We start from the raw sequence: 24514 nt of genomic DNA on the forward strand, positions 1-24514 counted from the left end.
ATTGAGGGCAATAGAAGGGGACGACAGAGAACGAGGTGGCTGGATGGAGTCACTGAAGCAGTAGGCGTGAACTTAAATGGACTCCAAAAGATGGTAGAAGACAGGAAGATCTGGAGGAATGTTGTCCATGGGGTCGCGATGGGTTGGACACGACTTTGCAATTAACAACTACAATTATTATTATTGTTGTTTTGGATGCCTATGCCATAACAGTGCAGTCTTTCTCCCTCTTTTACTATGAATTACTGCAGAGGAGTATTAATGCACACAAGGCAGAGTATGGATTATTCTAGGGTGTATCAGTACACTTTATTAAATGGTCATGTGACAGTATGTGCTCAATTCAACTGAGTAGTAATATTTATTCAGGTATATGGAGTCCTATTCCAATCCTATGGTGTCTCTTCATATCTGTCCTGTGAACTGAATAACAGGACTCTGCTGACCAGCAAGGCCTAATCCTCCTCTTATGTGGAAAATGAAGGAGTTTCAGTTTGTCAGTAATAGGTTCTTAGTAAGTGTTGTTTGGAGCAAATACAGATATAAAACTTCTGAGATGAAAATATGTTATTAATAATAAGCCTTGTTAATCATTGTTTAATACTCCCTAATTCTCATTAGGTAGCCAGTAATTTCTAACAGTATTAGAAAATGAGCATCTTGAAGTTCATTTTTCTCATATATCGGTTGCTTGATGCATCTATTATGTTCTTCCTTGCAGAAAGGGATTGCTCAAAACTTACTATCTTTATTTTGATATTACGTATTATAATAGAAGAGGATTATGTCTTAAAGATAAAAGTGAATCAGTATTACAATAAGTTTTTCTTTGCTAAGTATTTGTTTAGAAGAAGGAGGAATTGATAGTCTAAAAGCAAATTAATTCCCATCTCCTGTTTTCCAAATTTTCAGCAGCCCCATTCTCAATAATACACAATAAAATAACTCTTTCATTGACAGTTTTTGAACCTGTGTTGCTTTTACACAAATACTTGTACAGTATTACTGGGTTATATAAACATTGTAATTTGTAGTTGGGTAGTGTGTTCAGATTTGATTTAGATCTGTTACTGAAATCAGTGTTATAAATGTGTGCTTAGAATTGTGAAAAATTATGTTTTGAAAATATTGCTAGAGAGTATATGCTCCTGTAAGGAATGTCTAATGCCATATGTATATATAAGTGTGATAGATAAATAAGATTCATGCTAGGTTGCATTATGTATTCTTTCACTTTTGCACTTTTAAATACGAACTGTTTATTGAATATTCTGTTCAATATGAACAGAAATGAACTAGATATTTTTCCCCAAACATTATTGAATTATTTATTGAAATGGAAATGGTTTTATTTGCAGCAAATTATTTCCTTTCTTATATTCCATTTCAGGATTTAGTTATCCGTATCATTTTCATTCTTGGCAATTTAACAGCAAAGAACAATCGAGCCCGGGAACAATTTTTTGAGGAGCAAGGAAGCATTGATACACTCATAGCACTTTTCCAAACGTACTGTGAAAATGTTCCTAATCATAAACTGTGGAAAGATGGCGAAATAAAGAATCTCAGACACCCTTCTGAAGCAGAAGACATTCTCATCAAGCTGATAAGAGTGATTGCCAATCTGTCCATTCACCCAAATGTAGGTGCAGGTTTGGCAACTAATCATCACATTGTGGCATTACTTATTACAGTGCTTGGTAAGGATTGCTTTTTGACTATATAATCTGTAGAAGACAAATCATCAGTGTCAGAATCATTTGGCTGATATTAATGTACATTTTCTGAAAACACTAGACACGCTTAGAATTGTCGCCTCCCCCTTCCCGAACTATAAGTATATATTTGCATTATATTCGGGAATTTCTGGAGCAATTTTTAAAAAAAGTTCTTGGGTACGCAGGGCCAGTGGATAATCCAGATGTGGCCATGTCATTTTGGAGTTGAAATTTAACATAACTTGAGGGCACCAAGTTGGGAAAGGCTGGAAGGTTTAGAAATGCAGAACTAGATGCATAGTTCAAAGTTCACCAATATCTATCTATCTTTTATCTGAAAGCTCTTTGGCTCTTTCAGTGTCCTGCTTTTCAATCCACATCCTGCAAAACATGTGTTAGCTGTATATTGTATAAACTGGCCATTTTAAAGGATTGATTTCAATTCACCTTGCTGCATCGTAATCGTGTAGCCCTTAAAGGCCATTATAATTGGGACAGCATTCCTACAGTTCTTTCAGTTTTAATTCTGTGCATTTTAAAATGTATGGTGATTGTCATCGACATGGTATCAATTTTATTAGCTGATATCAGAAATTAGAAAAAGAGAATTGGTAGGAATTTTGTCTTCAAAATTTTTTTCTTTGCTTTTTTCAAAACTTTCCAAGGTTCTTGCTGGGCATATCATGTATTCAGATGTCAGTATGAAGGGTTTCTCCTGGGGGAAAAAAAAATCTATGTGGTACTAACAGTCAACGCTGACTTGATGGCGCATAATCAATCTATCAATGAAGGGTCTCATAAAATGAGTGTGTACATACATCCATTTGTATATACACGATTTCACACTTTGAAATGGCCTCAGACAAAAAGACTGAGTTCAGCATCAGAATTTTATTGAAATGTTGCCAGTTCCTTATTACAGCAGTTGATTGTTTGGCTTCATTGTATGACAGTGTAACGTTTTATACTAGAATCACTGAAGTTATGAACTTCATAATCAGTATCATGACAAAATGCTAAAGTCTTCTCTTCTAAATCACTAGAGTGCAAGTCGGTTGAGGAATGTGAGGAACTGGTTATTAATGCCATTGCAACAATCAACAATTTATCCTTTTATCAAGTGAAGAATTCCGTAATCCAAGAGAAGAAATTGCATATTGCAGAATGTAAGAATATTTTAAAAGTTAATTCTCTCGCCTGTCTATTGCATTATAATGCTCAGTATTGCTTATGAATATTACGGATTTGAATGAGCTGATCTAATTTAATGATTTTTTTCAGACAATTTTGTAATGATAAGGCTGGTCCAGTTTATTGATTAGCCTTATAAAGAAGAACAGGTTGATTTGGTAAACTGGTTGATTAGCATATTACCCCTTTTACTAGTTTTGTCTTTTGTTTTTGTTCCTAACTCATTTCAAAGGCTTGATTAGTGTAAAGCATTATTCTTTGACTCTATAGATAAAAAAATATAACACATAATAAAGCTGAACTGCATGTCACTCAAAGATGTTAGATGAGAACTCACTGAACAAAATTTTCAGACACAATATGTTAATAGGGATTTTCTGCCTTTGCAGATATTGCTGAATTACTCTTCTAGCATCTCTCACAATTGGCTGTGCTGGCTGGGTTTGACAGAACTTGCAGTTCAGCGTCTTTTGAAAGGGCGCAAACACCATATGTCTGATATGCTTGGTATTTTTTAAAAGTTGGAGTCTTGTTTACAAGAGATTTAGCAATTAGAGGAAAGATAAACTTCCTGATTAAGTAAGAAAAATGCCAGGATTGTCTGGATATTCAGTAAGATTAATGGAGGTTTGTCAGCAAGTAAGGAAGAAAGGCAAGAGAAATGTCATGTTTTACGAGGGTGAGATTAAAAGTGAGAAAGAAACTGTGGTGAGGGCAGTTTTAGCAGAATGTAGAAATATTATATAGCTTTTTTCCTGGTTCTTCCACTAACTAGGCTTCCCAAACAATATATAGTTATATCAAAATGTATACAGTCCTGGTCTAATTGTATGTTTCATTGAATCCCTAAATAAAAAATAAACTGGCATAACCTCTGTATGTTGCAACGTTAAACACATCTTTCTGCAAATTTAAGTTCACACTTATTTGTGTGCCATAGTGTACAGGTTTGAAGTTTTAAAAAGAACCAGTAAATATTGCAGATGCAAAAGTTTGGATACCTTTTCAGTGGATATTTTGAAATACCTCCTTTGGCAGAAAAAACAGCTTTCAAACATTTTTGGTAATGCGCTAAGAAACACTTTTTGAACTCTTCCATGGGGAACTTTTCTAAATCAGAAATATTTTAGGTCTTCTTGCATGAACTACACATTTGAGTTCTCCATATAGATTTTCAATAATACTCATTTGTGGGGACTGTGAAGGATGGCAAAAATCTTTCTTTTCTGTAAATAGGGTTGATTTGAACATTGTCTTGCTGAAGCATGTTTTAAATTTCAGTTTCTGCATTAACTATGGATGTTACTTCTACACTATGTTGATATCCTGTTGTTAGTGTTAAGATTTGACCAAAGTTAACTTGATTTATGCATACCAGTGTATAAATTGTATTTATATGTAGGTGTCGGGGCACTTTTAGCCCGAGGTGCAAGATGCAACAACTTTTCCTTCTACTCTGAGAACTTAAAATAAAGATGTACACTTGTTGCTTCATCTGCTCTTCTAGGAGACATGTTTATCTGCCCTGCTTTTGGAATAAGATACTTATCCCTTAAAAGTATATCAAGTGCGGTGTATTTTTCACTTACAGTGCTTTTAAAGATGTTAATGAGCAGTCATATGGACGGAATTCTGGAGGCTATTCGTGTCTTTGGTAATCTTTCTCAAAACCACGAAATCTGCAATTTTATTATACAGCGAAAGGGTGAGTTCCTGTCCCATTAGAAAAGCCCAGGTTACATAAAGTAACACAAATTATATATTCACTAAGCGTTGCCTGTTAGAGTTTGCTTAAAAGAAATGGCTGTTAAAATGATCTGCATAGAGAGTTCTATTTGAGAATGCTTGAACAAGGGTCATAAAAGGAGAGTTAAACTTAAGCAGAATTTGCAAAGGCAGGTATATCATTTCATACAACACTGTGATTTCCTCCTAATTAAAATACAGTACATACTTTTTACTTTTAAAAAAAATTGAAAAGCCAAAAATGAATGAGACATCAATGCATGAGTTCAAGTTTTGTTATCAGGGGACTTTTTAAAAAGACATCTAAAGAAATTCTGCTGAAGATAGTCATGCCAAGTCTTCATGTTGAGGTTTTTGGGATAAGCCTGTGAAAAATGTGGCATTTTCATTAATTACATAGAGAATTGATAACTGCTACAGAAGAGAAATCAATATTTCAGTCCTTTAGAAGTGGCATAGCAGTATTGTAATGGTGCAGTTGATGCAGTTATCCATTCTTAAAAGCAAGTTTGTTCTCTTTTTTTCCTTCTGTGATCTAGTGTACAAGTTCATGATTGCTTTGCTTGATGCCAGGCACCAAGATGTCTGCTTTTCAGCCTGTGGAGTTCTCCTCAATCTTACTGTAGATAAAAGCAGGCGGAGTATTTTGAATGAAGGAGGAGGAATTAAAAAGTAAGTCCTAGAAAGTAGCCGAGTCAGAAAAGATATTGCTGAAAATCACACCGGGGGGATAGGGGGGATATCTAGTATATTGTTGTTTCTATTTTCCTACAAGGCTCCTACAAAGACTCTAGCTTTGCAAGGGTTTAATAACAGCTATATAAAATCAAACATTTGTTTTTCACCTATTAATACAACAGATTAATCGATTGCTTGAGAGATTTTGGGCCCACAGACTGGCAACTGGCTGGTTTGATATGCAAAACTTTGTGGAACTACAGTGAGAATGTTACAAGTAATGAACCCTGCTTTGAAGATGATGATTCAAACAGTCTTCTAGTTCTTCTTATGACATTTCTTGGTAAGCTGTAAAAACAGTCTGTGTTTCTTTAATGAATGGAAATAAGACATATAGGAAGTTGCTTTTACAGGACTTTTTTCTATGTAGCCCATTATTTTATTTACAGTCTTTCCAGAGTCTTAGCAAGAAAGTATTATTAGCAATAGGAATAGCACTTATAGACTGCTTCATAATGCTTTAGAGCCCTGTCTTAAGCAGTTTGCAGAGTCAGCATATTGCCTCCAACACTCTGGGTCCTCATTTTACTGACCTTGAAAAGGCTGGAAGGCTGAGTCAACCTTGAGCCGGTCAGAATCAAATTGCTGGCAGTGAGCAGTAAGTTAACCTGCAATACTGCATTCTAATCACTGCACCACTACGGCTTCTATTTCCGCGTTTTCCCCAAAATAGGACCTACCCCAAAAGTAAGCCCTACTTAAGAGCCTATGCCGCTGCCCACCCGCCCATTCTGTCTGCTTGCCACAAAGCGAGGCAGTGAGAGAGTAGAGGACAAAGCTTCTCTTTCTTACTTGCTGCCGCAATAAAGCAGGAGGCTGAGCAACGCATTGGTGCCACAGCCATTAAGAGAGGCAGTGGGGGAGGTGGAGGATGAAGCTTCTCCTTACTCGCCACCGCAAAGAAGCAGGAAGCTGAGCGATGCACCTGTGCCGCAGCCACTAAGTGAGGTGGGGGTGGTGGAGGACAAAGCCCCAACAATATTCTAGCCTGCAGAGCCCTGATGCTGGCAAAGTGAGGCGGTGGCGGCCAGAGAAGCCCCTTTCCCATCTCCCCTCGCTTCCCCAAAGAACCCCTTCACTAGCCTGCTTGCCAGCTCGTTCTCCGCCACAGTGTGTGGGCAACAAAAGAAGCCTGTGACACTACTGGTAAAAAAAAAAAAAGTTCAGATCTTCCAACTTTGCAAGATCTTTTTTTTTTCGTGAGAAGTTAGAAGGTCGGATTGATTTTTTTTTTTTAACTGTAGTCCCATAAACTTCTTTTTGTTACCCTGCACACGGAGAACGGAGCCGGAAAGGAGCTTAGTGACGGAATGTGGTTGCCCTGGGTTGGGGGTTAGGATTTGGCATCCACAATTCCAAATCCTTACTCCCACCCCACCCCAGGGCATCCACAATGCCAAATCCTAACCCCCAGCCCAGGGCAACCACATTCCTTCACTAAGCTCCTTTCCAGCTCTTGTTCTCCGTATGCAGGGCAACAAAAAGAAGTTTGTGGGACTATGGTTAAAAAAAAAAAAAAAAAAAGATCAATCCGACCTTCCAGGTTCTCGTGAAAAAAAGATCTTGCAAAGTTGGAAGGTCTCTTTAGAACTTTTTTTTACTGGTAGTCTCACAGGCTTCTTTTGTTGTCCTGCACATGGAGGCGGCGAATGAGCTGGAAAGCAGGTTAGTGAAGGGATTCTTTGGGGAAGTGAAGGGTGATGGGGAAGGGGCTGCTCTGCCCGCTGCCGCCTCACTCCATCAGCATCAGGGCTCTGCAGGCCAGGCAGCCAAGGATATTCTTGGAGCTTCGTCCTTCACCCCACCCACCACCTTGCTTAGTGGCCGCAGCAAGGGTGCATTGCTTAGCCTCCTGCTTTGTTGCGGCAGCAAGTAAGGAGAAGCTTCATCTTCTATCCTGCCTTGCTTTGTTCTCAAACCCCCCCCCCAGCCTCATTTAGTGGCCGCGGCACTGGTGCATTCCTCAGTCTCCTGCTTCATTGCAGCGGCGAGTAAGCAGAAGCTTCGTCCTCCAACCCACCGCCTCACTTCATCCTCAACCCCCCCCCTCGCTTAGTGGCCATGGCATCCTGCCTTGTTGTGGCGGCGAGTAAGGAGAAGCGGGCTGGGCGATTCTGCATGGGGCTGCTGGAGCTGCGGTGGCGAGGCCAGTTGTTGGCATGTTGGTGGCCTCGCTGCAGGGCTCTCTGTCAGCCCGTGCGGGGTGCTCCGCACTCCCCCGCCTCTCTTCCTCCACACACACACACCTTGCTTAGTGGCTGCAGCACCGGTGCATTGCTTTGTTCTCCACCTCCCCACCGTCTCGCTTTGTCCTGCAACCCACCCACTCCTGCCTTGCCTCCTGTTCTGTTGTGGCTGCAAAAATATAAGACCTATCCCAAAAATAGGTCTTATTTTGGTGACTCAAAAAATATGAGACCAGGTCTTACTTTCAGGGAAACATGGTACCAACCACCTGGTTTTGTTTTAAAGAAGCTATCAGTTATTTAAATTATTAGACTAGGAGCACAGAAACCTGAGTTCTATTCTTGCATGAAAACTAGCTGGGTAACCTTTGGCTAATGGTCACTCCTTCTCAGCCTCAAGGCGGCGGCAGTGGCAAAACCACCTCTACAAATGCTGCCTAGAAAACACATTTAAGTAATTAGGAGTCAAGTCTGACTCAAAGGCAGGGAAAAAGAAAAAACCACAACCACCAAAACCCCTCAGGAAATTTAAGATTTTTGTGTACTTTCTTTTTTTTAAGATTCTTCTCTGTGTTGGTAGCAGATACATCCAAATATATGTGTGAAAACTCTTTCAAAATTGTTTTAAGTATATTTAATGCTGATCGGCAGGTACTTTTTTCTTGCTGTAGATGAAGAACTGGCACTGGCTTACAGTTTTGACAGTGACTTAAGAGAATATCACAAACTTTATTGGGAAACAGAGTTCAAACCTGTGGCACAGAAACTTCTCCAGAGAATTCAAAATTGAAAATCATTACTCGAGGTCCTAATACTTCATTTCAAGATGGGTGTTGATTCAATCAATGTGCAAATCACTTCTGCTGCTGCTTTTGCAAATCATTTGATATTAAAACATTTCAGTATGTTGTTTCCACGGAAAATGCCTTTTGTTTTTTAGTTTTTCTACATAGCATGTACATTCATTGTAGAATACCTTTTTTCTTAAATTTACAGTGGCGTTTAGGAAACAAAAATAAACTAATTACAACATCTGAATTAGTATCTTTTTCATTTAACTTTATAATACTCTTATGGTTTATACTTAAGATTTTATAAAAGATTGCAAGAATTAGTACTATGGTTATCAAGTGTAGATAAAGGAATTCAGACAGCATTCATTGTTAAATAATTTTGTTAGGTTTTAATGTATAGAACTAGTATTGCATTTGGTCAAGAATTTCAACATTAATTTTTAGATGATTCGGACTAACATTCTCCACCCAAAAATTAAAAAATATATTGAAAAATCACAGTATAAAGGCAGATTTTTATTTTTAAACAATTGTAAATGTATTTATGTGAAAAGATTATAATCCTTGTCCATTTATTGATAAGCTAATTTGGTAAGTGACGATAGTTACTTGATTTTAAAAATGAAATTCATTTAGAGGGAATGAAATTGGCATTTTTAGCCAAAGCCAAGTTAAAATTGCACATTTGGCTTATATGTTTTGGATCAGCATTTGCCTTGCATTTTTGAATAAAGGAAATAGCAGATGCTTCCTGTTGAACTGTCAAGAATTGCAGTTTAACTTTTGTCGTTTTTCTCTCAAACACAAATTAGTAATACACAGCAGACACAGCATTCATTAGTCTATTTTGTAATGAATTGATACTAGTGTAAGAAGTCTGAAAAAAGAGGAAAACGTTTTTTTATTTAAACAACCCAGTAATACTAACAGACTTCATACAAAAAGTGTCCATATATTTTACACATGCACGCACTCACACATATATGTCAAAGTCACTTACAGGGTTTTTGTTTTTGTTGTTCTTATGTTAATTTCTTGTTTAACTACATAAGCTGCTGCTTAAGGGGCAGGCTGTAGCAATGAGTGTTTTAATAAGAAGCTATTTGATACCTGAATGGATGTTTCCACACCTTTGATAGCTTCTAGGAATATTGAAGAAGTAGATTATCTATCCTTGCTCTCAACTATTTAGCTTTTCACAAAGTTGCAGATTTTTAAGGAGCTTTGAAAGTCTCACACTGCTTCAGTTTGATATAAGCCCAACCCAGACAGCAAAAGATTCTCTTAACAATCAAAACTCTTAATGTAACATCCTGTTCAGCTCTGCATTATCGGCAATAATCTTCTCTAACATCACATACAATGTAGGCTCAGACAATAGCATTGCTTGCATTTGTTTATAGCTTAATAACTGGAATTGCTAGTCTCTTCATTTAACCAGCAAGTTCAGCAGCATCAGGACTTTTATAAAAACATGATTCACCCTTATATCAAAAGCAACATTCTTATTCATTTGTAACGATACATAAAGATTTCGGTAATTAGTTGTCTGGCAGAAGTCATTGCCTCCTATGCTAACTAGAGCAGACTGGAATCCATTTGATTCTGTCTCTGAACAACTGTCCTACCACTAAGCTCAACATTAGCAGTGATATCCCATTAAGGAAAGAGCTGCAATAATACTAGTAGTAGCAGTAGTAGTAATAATAAACACTATGGCACAAATAATTTCATGGCTTTTAGCCCCTGCTGGTTGAGAAGCCCCTTAACAAGCCCTGGTAAGTTGCCCCTTCGATTACTACTGCCCAAGGTTTTCACGTCATGTAACGAGTAATGGCTCTCAGAGCGTAAAGCAGTTCAGCTTGCATCCGTGCTTCTATGAGAAGCAAATTGACGTGAACCTTAAAGAAAACAAAAATAGTTGGGTTTAGTATCTTTTGTGTTTTACAGCAGGGGTCCCCAACCCCCAGTCCGTGGACCGGTACCGGGCCGCGGCATGCCAGCAACTGGTTCACACAAACAAGCAAAGCCCCATCCACGGGATGCAGGCAGTACACAAAACCACACACGCTCTGGTCCGTGGAAAAACCTTTCTCCATGGAATCAGTCCCTGGTGCCCAAGAGGTTGGGGATGCCTGCTTTACAGTATTCTAAGGCATGCAGAAATGCTGCTAATATTTGAATTGAAGCCAGACAGAAATCCATGAACATACTAGTGGCTGATGCTGGCAGGGATCTTATACAACAGCCAATTAGGTGGACTACAGCCTCCATACGGTTGCTATATGTGCAATATTCATTAGCCTGTGATCTTGGCTTTAGGCCTGGAATGACTAAGTCTTTATCAGGAGAGACAAGATACCTCTAATCATACAGAATTTTTCTCAATACAGTATATTCATTAACGTCGTGATTTCCACTAAGAGCAATAATGTAAAGACAAAAACTTTACAGACTAGTGAAAGTGTAAAGAGCTATTTAAGTCAATATAAGCAAAATGAATGTCTTAGTAGATGCAACTGTCAAGCAATATTATTCAACCTACTAAGTCACAGGACACAGATATATAACAATGTGTATACAACATACCTTCTCAGAATGTTTGAATTGCCTCCAAAAGCTATCATACATTCTATTTGTGGTCCTCTCAGGAGCACACACTACAGTTTTGATATAAATTTTAAAGCTGCGGTCCAACAGCTGATTAATTTCACCATAGTCATAATCATCATATCTATAATCAAAAGAATAAATACTTTCAGACTTTGCATCACACTGTTGCCATTTATAATTACTGTGCTATTGCTTGCTATTTCATAGCCATGTTTTCTGATACATCTTAAACTGGTTTTGGTAAAATCCCAATTGTAATAGTATCTTGAGTATTTTTGTCAATTCTCAATATGTTGGAAATAGCACCTATCCCCACTTTTTTTTTTTTTTTTTTTGGTGCTTTGCCTGTTTCCATCTTCTACTCTATGCAATCCTCTCCAGGTATTGACTTTCAGAGTACAGAGCAGCTGTCTTTTGTCTTTTCCGATTTGCAGCTTTCCCTGACAAATTACAGCTTTCTTCCAGCCATGGATTTGGGAGCAACACAAGACCTTTGTTCTAGAATCACTTTTACTTTTAAAATTATGGTTAGCTTTCTCAGGGTACGAGGCTCTTACCTCAAGCAGAATTGTGTTTTTTTTGTTTTGTTTTTACAAATTTTATTTATAATACAGTTAAAAACAAACAAACATTGGATTTAACGTGACATTCCAGTATATACATTCTTATCAGATTATTCCACTTTTTACAATCAATTCTTCATCTCTACATATACATCTAAGTTTTATATACAATACTTGTTCTAAAATAACATATATTTCTATCTTAACATTCATCTTTAATCCCGACCGTCCTCTTCAAATTCCTCCAGCGGTAAAATTTATCTCAGGTTTCATAATAAACTGATCCACATTTGTCTTTTAATATCATTGTGAGCCTGTCCATTTCCGCACATGCTAATATTTTATGTATTAACTCTTCCTCTGTGGGAATTTCCTTGCTCTTCCATTTTTGCGCTAAACCTCAAGCAGAATTGTTATCATGAATTTGCTTTTAAAAGCATTTGATAATGAGTTACCAGTGCAATTATTTTTTTATTGAGTTCATTGATTCTATGCTCGTGCCTTTTGATTAGGTTCTTAATATAAACTCAGTCTGATAATAAATGTTCAAGCTTACTGCATATGTACAGAGCTCATATGGGGAGCAAAATTGCCAAAATTTATAGATAACTAAAGCTGATCTGGACCAACCTTATTCCAAACATACAGTGGATGTAATTCCAGATTGCACGTCTAAGCATTGATGTATCCACATCTTTATGCATAGCCATTGTGTTGTAAGTCAAGTTGTAGGCAATTTGAAACTTCTCATCTATCAGTTGTCCTACATCTGGATAGAGACGATTTACCAGTGAATACCCATGGTCTTCCCACGAATAGTCCTTAAAAGCAAAATGGGTACATGGAACCAAGTTCTCAAGAACTTTTTGACAAAGTAGAAAAATATATTTTTCACTTCATTTTTAAAACCCAAATTAAGGAAATAATTGGTATGTATGCCAACAGCATGGATACTCTGTTGTCCTCCACTGGTTTCAACTACAGGTAGTCCTCAACTTAGGACCAAGAATTTCCATTCCTAAGCAAGGTGTTTTTTTAAGTGAGTTGCGCCTCATTTTATGAACTTTTTTTTTGCTAGGTTTGTTAACTGAGTGACTGCAGTTAAGTGAATCATGCAGTCATTTGGCTTCCTCTTTTGACTTTGCTTGTCCAAAGCTGGCTGGAATGCTTACTCCCCCATATGATCCCTGGATGCTACAACCATCTAAATACATGCCCATCATTATCAAGTGCCTGGATTTTGATCCCTTGACAGTGGGGATGGTGTGACAGTTGTAAGTATGAGGACTGGTCGCAGGTCATTTTTTTTCAGTGCCGTTGTAACTTTGAAAGGTTGCTAAATGAATGGTTATCTGCATAGCTTTCACAATAGTCCCCCTATATATTGCCTGAGAATGATAAGTAAATGTTCAGATCTGCAGGGCACCAATTGCCTATGCTTGCTTTAAAGTTATAAAAAAAAACATACAGTGTGTAATTTATATACCTAATATTCTATGTAATTTATACACCTAATATTCTGGAGAACACTTTACATTTCTATACTGAAAATGTATGGCTTACCTGTACACGGAAGGTAGGTACTTGCATCCCATGTCTTGAGAAATCTTTATAACCATAGCTAGTGTCCTCAAAGTGACGAGATACATCTCTTGTTGGTGCTATTTCTTCATCTTCTGTTAAATATATAACATGGTAATTTCACAAAAACAGCTTAAAGTGCATTGCAAAATTATAATAAATAATTTCTGTAATCAATAAAGGAAAAGCATTTTACAGATAAAATTAGCTTCTTCAAAAATGCGGTACTGGAATTCCCCCCACATAATGTTCACTTTTAATAAAAATAAGGATCAATACATGTTCACCTTATGTGTTATGTAATGGAGAGCTGCAACTTATTTGAACATCATTTATGTGGTAGCAAATGAAAAATGGACACGCTTGTTTTCTTCTATATTTCCAAATATGAGAAAACTAGCCCTTGAGAATGAACTGCTTAATTACTGTGAAAAGGGTCAATAATGTATACAGGACTAGGAATTAGCATCAAAGATCCTTGTTTATGATCTTATTGCCTCTCCATAAGCAGATTGATAGGGTAGATACAATTAACATCCATCTACAAACATTAGAAAAGTTCACAGCTTTAGTGGCAATGAACCAACTCTACAAGCTTAGCTTGTACAGTTATTGCTGCCACTACAATTTTTGGGCTACAAGTTCCATACTGTAAATACGCCAGTTTTTCCACGATCAAATACTATACATAAAAGACTTAGTTAATCTACAGGCAGGTTGTGAGCACCCTGTCTTGTGCTGCTTCTGATAACTGACAGGCAGTGAGAATGAGCCAACTGAACAGAAGCCTTGGCTTGGGCATGCCGCAACATATAAATTGCTTGCAACACACACACTTCCTATTTGTTCTTAGGCAATTATGTATTTTTACAGTACATACACACGCAAGGCACCTGTGGCTAGGAAGGTATTTGCACAACTTTACCTGGTATACCCACTGCATCTTTTCTAGTTTGGAGGGGTCTGGCAGACAGTCACTCATTCCCTAGTCATCTCATGGCTTGATTACTATAACGCATTCTATTTGGGCTGCCCTTGAAGACACCCTAGAAGCTTCAACTGATCCAGAAGGTAGTGGTGGGAGCAGTGATGGGCATGCATCAATAGAATGTAACACCTCCACGAGTTGCACCGATTGCCAATTTGCTTCTAGGTGTAATTCAAAATGCTGGTTGATACCTATAAAGCCCTACATGAAATAGGTCCCAGCTAATGGGTCAGACAAATATTTAGATTTGATTTGGCATTTTTATCCACCTATCCAATCCATCCCAAGAACCTGGGATAGGCAGATGTTGTTTCCTGGTGTTAAAAGATAGCATCGCAGGATGTAAGCTGTTCCAAGTAAAACTGCCTTTTACAATTGACTAATGGCGATTTTGTCAATGCCACTTTTATTCAAGTGGTGCTCCAGATATTTTGGGATCTATCACTATTGGTATTACTTTCTTTTGCCATAGTCATTTAATTTCTATTTGTAGGTCTTTTGTATTTTGTTATTTCCCCCAATTCTTTCTTATTCTTGCTATCTTCATTTTCTAAAACATTCACTCTCCAGATTTTTTGTTGTTGTTCTTATTGACAATTGTTACGTCATTATGGTTATTATACCTACACACATGGAATTGTCATTAGGGATTTGTAAATGACGTAAAAGTTATGGAGCAGATTTTTTGGTTTGAATGTAACATTTTCAGTATTTCCTAGTGCTGTTGAAAACTTACTATGATATGGAACACAAAACTATTTTTATCATCTGAGAGAGAGATTTTAAGCCCATACAGATCTTTCAGTTTAAAATGAAGTGATTGAATAGAGAGCCAAACTTGCTCGCCTGCTCCATTGAGCTAATGAATTCACATTCATTTATTAAAAAAATCTGCTTTGTCCTATTAGTGATTATGCAGCTTTCCATTTTTTAAACCTCTTAAGTTTTAACAGATTAATTTTAAGGATGATTGTTATAAATGAATGTCTGTTAAACTGGCAAGTGCTAATGTGACAATTTGCATCATCTGCTTGATACCATTACATTAATTATGCCACTTGTTTTAATTTATGTCATTTGCATAATGGTGCTGTTTCACAAATGACAAATTATACTATTTACTTCGTGTGTGTAGTATTATGCAAACGATATCAATTTGTGCAGAAAATTGGTCTGATCCTTATAAAATCTTTTTCATCAAGATTTCACTGTATTTACTCAATCTGGACTTCTTTAGGTTCCCTGAATTGTGAGTCACACAGCTAACAGATAGATTAAGTTGGGAATTTTGTGACTGGAAATTTTTGGAAGGAAGCAGTTCCACACTGCCTGGCTTAGGGTCCGCAAGTTTTCCATTTGTACCAACCTGAATTATATTTTTTTCAGCTGATCTGAAGACCCCATTTAGTTAAGATGTTATATTTTTCATTTTGACGAACACACGGACAATCTCTGAGACCTGGCACTTCTTTTCTGGATGATTGTTCATCTTGCTTAAGAAATCTGATAGGTCTATACTGAGCTGTGAAACAGTTAACAACTTTTTGAACAATAATTGGATTCTTGATTTCTTAAAGCACCGGTCTGCAGGCTGGACGTGTCACGTGGAAGCCAAGCCCACCCATTGCCGGCAATGGCAAAACCGGCCCGATACGTTGTGCGATGTCACGTGATGTCGCAAGTTTGACATGTCCGTCCTAAAGGAAGCAATGGCAGGCCTACACTGAGGGGTGGTAGTTTAGGTGCACATTTTCTAAAAATTACTGCCCGATGGTCAAAACTTTTTAGAGTGTGCTGTGTTGAATGTAGCTTTGGATGATGATGGTGGTGATAATTGTGGCCCATTTTACCCCTGGTTTTAGAAGAGAGCAATTATGGTTGCCCTGATGAATTATTTATGTTACACGATAATGAGGAAGTACTGTCTAAATACCAGAACTGATAAATATACATGTCAAATTAAAAAAAAAAATAAAGAGATGAATATTAAATATGTTCTGACCTGAGCAACCCACCAACATGCTTTCTCTCTTCTCCTTCTCAAATCGTGTGGCCTTTTCCTCTTGACTAGCTTCAACGTCGTCTCTGCATTCCTGTATTTGCTTCATTTTTTCCATGAGTGCTTCTACTTCACAGGAGGGCTCGGGAATCTTTAACAGCAACATTTTTGAAATTGCAATGTAGCACTGATATGCTATTATGATAAACACCAGATTTTCCATTTTATACCTAACCTAGTACCTGCAACTTTTTTAGAATGTCTATGTATAGAATTAAGGAGGCAAATATAATTTTTCTAATGCTTAATTAAAGGAACATTTTTTCTTTTGCATAGCAAATACATAGAAATTGTTTTACTGCCTGAAGTAATTTTAAATGTCCCAAAATGAGAATATGTAAAGTTGATGCATAAATATACTTGCGGGCAGGAATTGCTAGCAGTGGTTCCTTACTGTGGCACTATATCACAAGATAGTAATATTAAATAACCTATAATTGTGATTGCTATAATATAGCTAATTCTTTATTTTGAACTTGTTAGAACAAATTTCAAAAAGGTTGAGGCCTTGCATTATTAAAGTCTCAAATGAACGGCAAATCATGCTTCTAACTGGTAACACTTCATAGTCCCAATACTTCTTACAATTAAGAACTGAATGACTATTTCAGTTTGTTTTAATGAAACTAACATGATGCAAACGGTTTGTGAGAAGACTATCCATTCCTTAAGAACTTTATAATTACCTTCACTAATACAATGGTTATAACCTAATCATTCTTTGTCTTGCAGGGGATATATCAGATAATTCCAAGTGCTAATTTAGAAAGGTCAGACCAAGTCTTAGAAGAAAAACATTTCTTGAACATTGATGTTTCTTCTAGCTCATATTGAGAGGAATCCAAGTCTGTGTATCTTAATCCAATTGGGTTTCCTGGCAGGCAATTATATCTAACAGTGTATTTGCTGCAGGAAATACTGTTAACATATATTAACAGAAATACAGTATTAGTAACAGTACAAACAGCTGAAATGAAATGCCATGTTCTAGACCAGGGGTTGCCAACCCCTGGTCCATGGACCGGCACCTGGCCGCAGCATGCCAGAAACCGGGCCACACAAAAAAAGCCCCACCTGCAGGATGCAGGCAGCATACGAAACCACCACCCCCAGTCTGGAAAAACCTCTCTCCACGAAATTGATCACTGGTGCCCAAAAGATTGGGGGCCCCACTGCTCTAGACTACTGTACATCCAAGTTAAATTGCCTTCAGTCTAATATGGCAGCCTTTTCCTGCACCTCTTGACTTCCAAAAACTTTCTCTGAATTTCTTTCGGTGTCCCATAGTGTTCAAACACTATGATTACAAAGGCATACAGAATGGTTAACTAACAGATATACTCCATTTCAGTGTGCCCCTTTGTAGCAGCCATCTTGCATTACTAAAGAGATTTATTTGATAGTTTAAAGCAGTGCCCCCCCCCAACCTTTTGGGCACAAGAGACCGGTTCCTTGGAGAAAAGTTTTTCTGTGGACTGGAGGGGGCGTGTTTTTGCATGCTGCCTGCATCCCGCAGATGGGGCTTCACTTGTTTAGGCAGCCCGGTTTCTGGCATGCTATGGCCTGGTGCCAGTCCATGGACCGGGGACTGGGGACCTCTGGTTTAAAGTATTCATTTTCTTCATTAAAAAAAAAGGAGAAGGGAGAGACGAAGGGAAGGGAAAGAAAGTTGTACAACTTTGCAAATATACACAACAAGCAGATGCCTTTAAAAACGGTAAACATGCTCAACCTTTCAGAACATAATACTCACTGTAATATCTGTATCAGGGGTGTGCATCTTATATTCATCGTGATTGCCATTTGCTATATCACAAATGCAATAACCATCAACAGAGAGCAGCCTGAAAGTGTGACCACCATCACAGTGGATCTCTGGATTGATTCCACAGCCAAAAGTGAATGAAGCAAGAGAGTGATAGTGTGTGAGGAGTACTACAGCGTGGACCAATTCTGCCAGGGACCAGCTGTGTTCTTCAGTTTTTAGAAGTTGCTTTAAAACAAAAAGCAAGCAGAAGGAATGTAATTATTACATCAAATTCTGTCAGGCCCCAAGAACCAACAGTGACATGCGGAGTTACATCTGAGAAGTTTCTTTATTGTTGTTCACCTACAGACAGACTCTTGCCAGTTTAAAGCAACTATCTGCATAACTATAGATATACTTTGTAAACTACTAGCAGACCTTTCAAGCTCCCCTGCCTTTGTGAAGCAGTCCCTCTCTTCTGGAACTCCAGACTACATCCCACCACTAACTTATAATCATCACACCACGAGTAATATCACAAATGTAAGCCCACAGTGGATCAAAAATACTAGGCATGAGACTAACGTTAAGTGTATTCTAAAGGATTCTTTTAAAATGCAGAAAATCATGTTAACTACTTTACAACCCTTTTTTATTTGGCAACTATGAGAACTACACCGTTTATTGTTCATTCTATGGATCTAGGACAGTAATGTAATTTAGAAATAAAAGCAGGCAGTGGTTAAAGATGACTAAGCACAAAGTCTACGCAGGAAATGAATTTTGAAACAATATATTTTAACTACCTTAAATATTGTAAAAGTCAAACATCCAGAAACTATTCAGTCATTAGCGCTATAAGACTCAAAAAAACTGGAGAGAAAATGTATCAAAATAGGTACAATTTTGCACTTCTGTAGAGAATGGATGATCTGTTCTTGTTTCATTTTGAGCTGGTAAAAATAAAAAGAATGTTGTTGTTTTTTTAAAAAAAATATTGCAACAAGTGATGTGGGGAGGGGAACCCTGAATTCATTAAAGTGATCTGGAGACAGATTCTGCAATAACTTAAATTTGAATAACAAACATTAAGAATTACGGACCATCAAACAATGACAGCCATTTCAAAAATATAAGATCATAATAAGATTCAAGAAACATCCTTACTTCAATATGGTCCTTTGTAATGAGCCAGGGTCTGTGTGCCAAGATTTTATTCAAATCACCCAACTTCTGCAACTTTTGAGGTGCATTTTCTAGACCATTCAGCCATTTAGGATCTCCTCCAACTTGTAGAAAATAATTGACATGAAGGTTCACCAAGTAAGAACATTGATGTCTTGCTGCAGCCTAGAGAACAATGTGCAAACAAGAATTATGGAACAGAGATGTTCCATAGTCATCTAAAAATGTAATTACAGAGAACGCTGCGTAAGTAAAATAATGCATGTAACCCAATACAGTACACTACTGAAAAAAAAAATCATGTATTCTCTTTTAGTTATTTTTCATTTTTTTAAATATGCCTTATGCGCAAGATCAAAATTGAAAAGTAATACAGTGAAATGGATTAAATTTGAAAGCAACTTGCAGAGGCAAATCCCATTATTTACAGGAATGAGTTAGATGTAGGATAAACTGCAACTCCCTCATCTCTCAGTAATGATCACATTGGTGAAGATCGATGGGGAATGGAGTTCATTTCCATCTGGAGGGCTGTACATTGATCATCCCTGATTTAAGGACTGTAATTTCTAGAAAGAAGTTTTGTTGACTGAAATGATATCCAATTTTTCCCCTAAAAAGCATTTTCATATAGCGGCTTACAAAACGGAATCTTCATTAGAATGACTTTTCAACAAGCTGAAAACAGCAAGAACAAAAACACAAAGAAGTCCAATCAGCTCCTAAGTGAGTCAAATAAATTGCTTAATATTTTGGGGCAAGGACTATTCTGCATTTATTGCCTAGGCAATCCTAGGCAATCAAAATTTACTCTTTATCTTCAAGTGATCTCTGTTAACAGTTTTACATAAATGCCAACAAACAGGATAAAAACCACCCCCACCATGAGATCCAGGCCAAAGGGTTACATGAGCCTCTTAGTATTACTTTCTAAAGTATTCAATCAAAATTAAACTAGATCAATAAAATATTCCTCCTTTGCAAACTCCTCGCAACATGGTAACCCAGAGGATATTACTGAAAGTTGTTGGTAGATTAAAAACAAAAACAAAACCAACCAGGATGGAATTTTTCTCCAATGAGGCATGGATCCATGCAATCATTCAGGATTTTTGGAAATTAGATCATTACCATGTATTAATGCATTTAATAAAAATAATGAAACTAAATATTTATATCATTTAAATATAAAGTTACTTTCTTAATCATTGTTAAGCAGAATAGACTAGAACTAACCATATGCACCACTGAATAGCTGGCTACTTTTAAATCCCTTTTAAATGTAACAAGCCTGCATGTGGACAACCTCAATGAGTCAAGAATCCTGTTCATATTCTCAGGATGCAAAAATTGTAGGAAACCTTTAATCCCCGTACTAATAAAAGTAAAAGATGCATATCTTATCTTAATATACACTGTAAGAAAGGATTTAAAATGATTTTATACAAAAAATGTTTTGCAAATTGGTGATAGAAACGGAAGACTATGTATGAATGCAATGATGCAAAGTAATTGTTCTTTCCTATTATCATTATCATACAATGGTGACATCATTACTGAGACATAATAGTTTAGTTCTAATTTCTGTTTGAATTCATTCACAACTGTACTCTTTGTTTAATATAGCCATTTCACTGTTAAAAAGTTTCCAGATGGAAATTTTTTTGCAAGTTTTATGGAGATAGTGAAAAGGTGAACAATCCATTACCAAAGTTACAACCCAATCCCCTACAAAAGGAGCTGTGTAAGAACATTATTCAGACACGCACACACTGCAGCAGAACAAGAAAGTAAATTGTCTATGCAACATCTTCCAACAAAATGGATATCTATGCAGCTTTATCAAAAGGTTTGACTACTCAGTCATCTAGATCAGGGCTTTCAACCTTTTCACCGACTGTACCACTTTTAGGCTATGGCAATATTCGAGTACCACCTAGCAAGGTGTCAAAAACTTGATGACCAAAAAAAACCCCCAAAAAACCTGTTCAAAGTTGCAATTGCACTGAAATAACATATGACCATTTTTCACACTTATGACCATTGCTGCATGCCCAGGGTCATGTGATTTATATTTGGATGCTTGGCAACTGATTCACATTTATGATGATTACAGTGTTCCAGGGTCATATGATCCCTTTTTGCAACCTTTTGACAAGCAAAGTCAATGGCAGGGCTGCTAGTGGCCAAGTACTAAGGCGGGACTTCCTACCTTCCCTTCCTCCCTCCTTCCCTGCCTCCCTCTTTCTCATGCCCACCTCCTTCTGAAGGAAGAATTTGAAACCCCCCCCCATATTTTCCCTCTTCCATATATTCACCAAACAAGGAAAAGCCTCCAGAGACAGAAAAATGAAGCTGCTGTGGGAACTAGCTTAAAAAGGCACATTCCCCTTTAAGAATTAGCTACTGGCTAGAAATGAGCGCAGCCGGCACTTAAGGAAGAAAAAGAATGTAGTAAGTATTGGCTGCCGGCTAAGGCAGCCTCCCCAAATGGCTCCATTCATAAGGAATGCTACAGGCAAAATCCATTCAGGAGAAAAATACTTCAAAATCCCTTGCAGCAAAACTTACAGCTAACAATAGCAGAACAATAGAAGCTAACAGGAGACATCAGCCATCAGCCAAATAGAAATTGCCAAACACTCCTTAAAAACACAAAGCCCACATTGCACAAATCCCAGAACTTCAAAGTCACAAAAGCACATAAGAATCCTTCCACTCTCCATCTCCCTCCCTCCGTGTCTTACCTCCAGCTGATGCTACCTTTCTTCATTCCTCCTGGAGGGCAACCCCTCCCCTGCTGCATTTCTTGCCTGTTTGTTGCTGCCAGCACAGGTGGCTGCCAGAGAAATTGTAGATCGGCTCATGGCCGGCCTGCTTGGACTCCTTGATCTCCTCTCCTCTCCCCTCCACCCTCCTCCTTCAGTGCAGCTAGAGCTGACTCCACCTACTCCCGAGGCTGCTTCTTTTTTTCCCTCTCCCGTTCAAACTGCCTCCTTTTATAGCAGTGGTTCTCAACCTGTGGGTTGGGACCCCATTTGGGGTCAAATGACCATTTCACGGGGGTCACCAAACAACGCAGCCCGCCATTTTTCCCCCTTTTCCTTAGCTGTGCTACTCCCTTTTATTCTATTGGCTTTTGAAAGCCAATAGAATAGACTCTCTTGAATAGAGTCTAATTCTATTGGCTTTCAAAAGCCAATAGGAATTGTCCAGGCTGTCTCTGCCCTGCTCAGCCCGCCAAAAGTCCTATTCTGCAAACGGTGCTGCACCAGTTGAGTAGTCCTCGACTTACGACCGTTTGGGGGGTCACGGCATTAAAAAGGTTGAGAACCACTATTTTATAGCTTCTCCTGTATCCAACCCCCTCCTCCTCCTTTCTCATGGGGGAGGGTGAGCCAGAAGTGAGCCTGGGGTGAGGCTCAGCCCCAGCCACTCTGCAGCTCCAGAGGACTATCTCACAGTAAGTTCTTGCCTGCTGGCTCTTTCCCTCCCCCACTACACTTGGCTAGCAGGGCTGCGTACCACCTGCCACTCGTTAATGTAACACAAGTGGTACCTGTACCACTGGTTGAAAAGCCCTGATCTAGAGCAGGGCAATCTTAGCTTTTATGACTCATGGACTTCAATTCCCAGAATTCCTGAGCCAGCCATGCTGGCTCAGGAATTCTGGGAGTTGAAGTCCACAAGTCATAAAAGGGCCAAGGTTGCCTACCCCTGATCTAGAGCATAACCAATACAAGCTATGATAAGAATAACACTACAACAACAAAATCTCAGAAACAATCAGCAGGACTATTTCAACCACCATAGCACGAAAACTATATTAAATTAAAGCCCTCCAAAACCTCTTAAGTAAATCAAAACAACCAGTAGCCCATGAAGAAAAAAATGGAAGCCATCTACTACATACAGTATAAGGACTGTAGCAGCCACTATGTAAGACAGACAGGCTGAAGACTAGAAGAACAGATCCATGAACAGTCAGAAGGACACAATGAAAACTCCATAATCTCATGCAGCCAAAAATGGACAGACTCAACTATAGTTTCAACTGGAAAATTGTGAGCATCATAGAGGAAGTTAATTCCTAAAATGCTAGAGAATTCCTGGAAGCTTGGTATTCAGACAAATCAGCTATTGTAAGAAATAAAGCATATTTATTTACCTGCCATTCAAAAGAGACAAAAGCTAAAAAGGAAACAAAGACCAGAATAATTTGCTCCGGCAGTCAACACCCAAATAACCATGAATTAAACCCTGACAAACAAGCAGAAAACAATACCCTCATCAAGGAACTACCAAGTAGAAATCCACACCCCCATCAAAACCAGGAGGACAAGCCACTGTATATAAACAGGGAGCAAATCCACATTCACTAGCACTGATGATGATACCTAATTGAGTAATGAAATGTCTGCAAGCAAACAACCAAGCTCAGAGAACACACCAAGGAATCTACAGTTCAGTTCTGAGCTGCATATACCCTTCTACTGAAATTATCACAGAGCCCTTGGCACGATTGTTAAAAGTATAGGAAGTTTCCAAATTTACAGCTGAGCTCGCCCAAGCCAGTTCAGATTATCAGATTGTGGAACAACATTTTTGATTTAAATGCAGCCATAAAACATCAGTGTTGTGTTAGGAACTTTACCCCTTGAATTCTCTTATCTAAATCCATCTAATAATTTTAAATCCATTTCCCTAAAAGACCACTTAATCTTAAATCAGCTTTGCTTTGGTATTTTAGAGTTGTATTGAAAGACTGAAGGGAGAATGATTGATGGGGGAATAAGAAAGCCACTTTACTCAGCATCAGTGATACTAAATTGACTGTTTTTATGGAACATGACAGTGCAAATAAAAGTCAACTTGTTCGTTGTTCATTTTAATAAAGAGTTATATCTATGATAGTATACAATTTTGTGTATAATATTTAGTGCAGATAGAAACTCATTAGGATATCTTAAAATATTCCAGAGATAGAACACTGTTATTTTTACAAATTAATACAATTCACAGAAATACTGAGATTCTCTAAGCACAGTCACAAACTTTAAAGAGAAACACTAATGCTGTAAAAAAATGTTTCATGGGTCATAATTCAACATACCATTATACCTATATAGTGTCGATAGCAAAGAGGCAGTGGACCATCCATCTGCAATAGATAATGCTGTGTTTTTAAAAAGCTCTCCAGATACCGTGGATGAAAAACCATCACCAATGTAATATTATCCAAATGCCCTAAAGTTGTGAAAGGCTCAGCAAACAAAGAAGACATCTGAGGATCCTCAGCGCTCACTTGAAGTATCTGTGTGAATCAGAGGAGAAAAAAAAATCACAATAATATTTTCTAGCAGCAAAAGTAAAATATTTTAAATAATTGTAATTTACAAAGTCAA

At 37.8% G+C, this 24514-nt stretch overlaps 2 protein-coding genes across 12 annotated transcripts in view; one reads left to right on the plus strand and one right to left on the minus strand.

Annotated features, from left to right (window-relative positions):
- Positions 1 to 8617, plus strand: part of ARMC2 (armadillo repeat containing 2) — a 71684-nt gene extending 63067 nt beyond the window's left edge. For all 9 annotated transcript variants that reach the window (XM_039351156.1, XM_039351151.1, XM_039351150.1 and 6 more), the window contains 6 exons: positions 1391 to 1700; positions 2762 to 2884; positions 4501 to 4614; positions 5195 to 5327; positions 5516 to 5676; positions 8251 to 8617. In XM_039351156.1, the coding sequence (XP_039207090.1) occupies positions 1391 to 1700; positions 2762 to 2884; positions 4501 to 4614; positions 5195 to 5327; positions 5516 to 5676; positions 8251 to 8369 (960 nt within the window). In that variant the 3' untranslated portion in view covers positions 8370 to 8617. The remainder of the gene's footprint in view (positions 1 to 1390; positions 1701 to 2761; positions 2885 to 4500; positions 4615 to 5194; positions 5328 to 5515; positions 5677 to 8250) is intronic.
- A 122-nt stretch (positions 8618 to 8739) lies between these two features.
- Positions 8740 to 24514, minus strand: part of SESN1 (sestrin 1) — a 51825-nt gene continuing 36050 nt past the window's right edge. For 2 of the 3 annotated variants that reach the window (XM_039351161.1, XM_039351160.1), the window contains exons 3-10: positions 24223 to 24423; positions 19092 to 19274; positions 17931 to 18170; positions 16121 to 16268; positions 13113 to 13225; positions 12180 to 12370; positions 10963 to 11107; positions 8748 to 10274 (exon numbers count right to left, since the gene is read on the minus strand). In XM_039351161.1, the coding sequence (XP_039207095.1) occupies positions 10188 to 10274; positions 10963 to 11107; positions 12180 to 12370; positions 13113 to 13225; positions 16121 to 16268; positions 17931 to 18170; positions 19092 to 19274; positions 24223 to 24423 (1308 nt within the window). In that variant the 3' untranslated portion in view covers positions 8748 to 10187. Of the gene's footprint in view, positions 10275 to 10962; positions 11108 to 12179; positions 12371 to 13112; positions 13226 to 16120; positions 16269 to 17930; positions 18171 to 19091; positions 19275 to 24222; positions 24424 to 24514 lie in introns of all 3 variants that reach the window. The other variant, XM_039351159.1, reaches the window with a different exon arrangement.

The sequence above is a fragment of the Crotalus tigris genome, unplaced genomic scaffold (assembly GCF_016545835.1).
Source record: "Crotalus tigris isolate CLP2741 ecotype Arizona unplaced genomic scaffold, ASM1654583v1 scf7180000018371.15429387391:27106975, whole genome shotgun sequence".
In the NCBI taxonomy this organism is placed as follows: domain Eukaryota; kingdom Metazoa; phylum Chordata; class Lepidosauria; order Squamata; family Viperidae; genus Crotalus; species Crotalus tigris.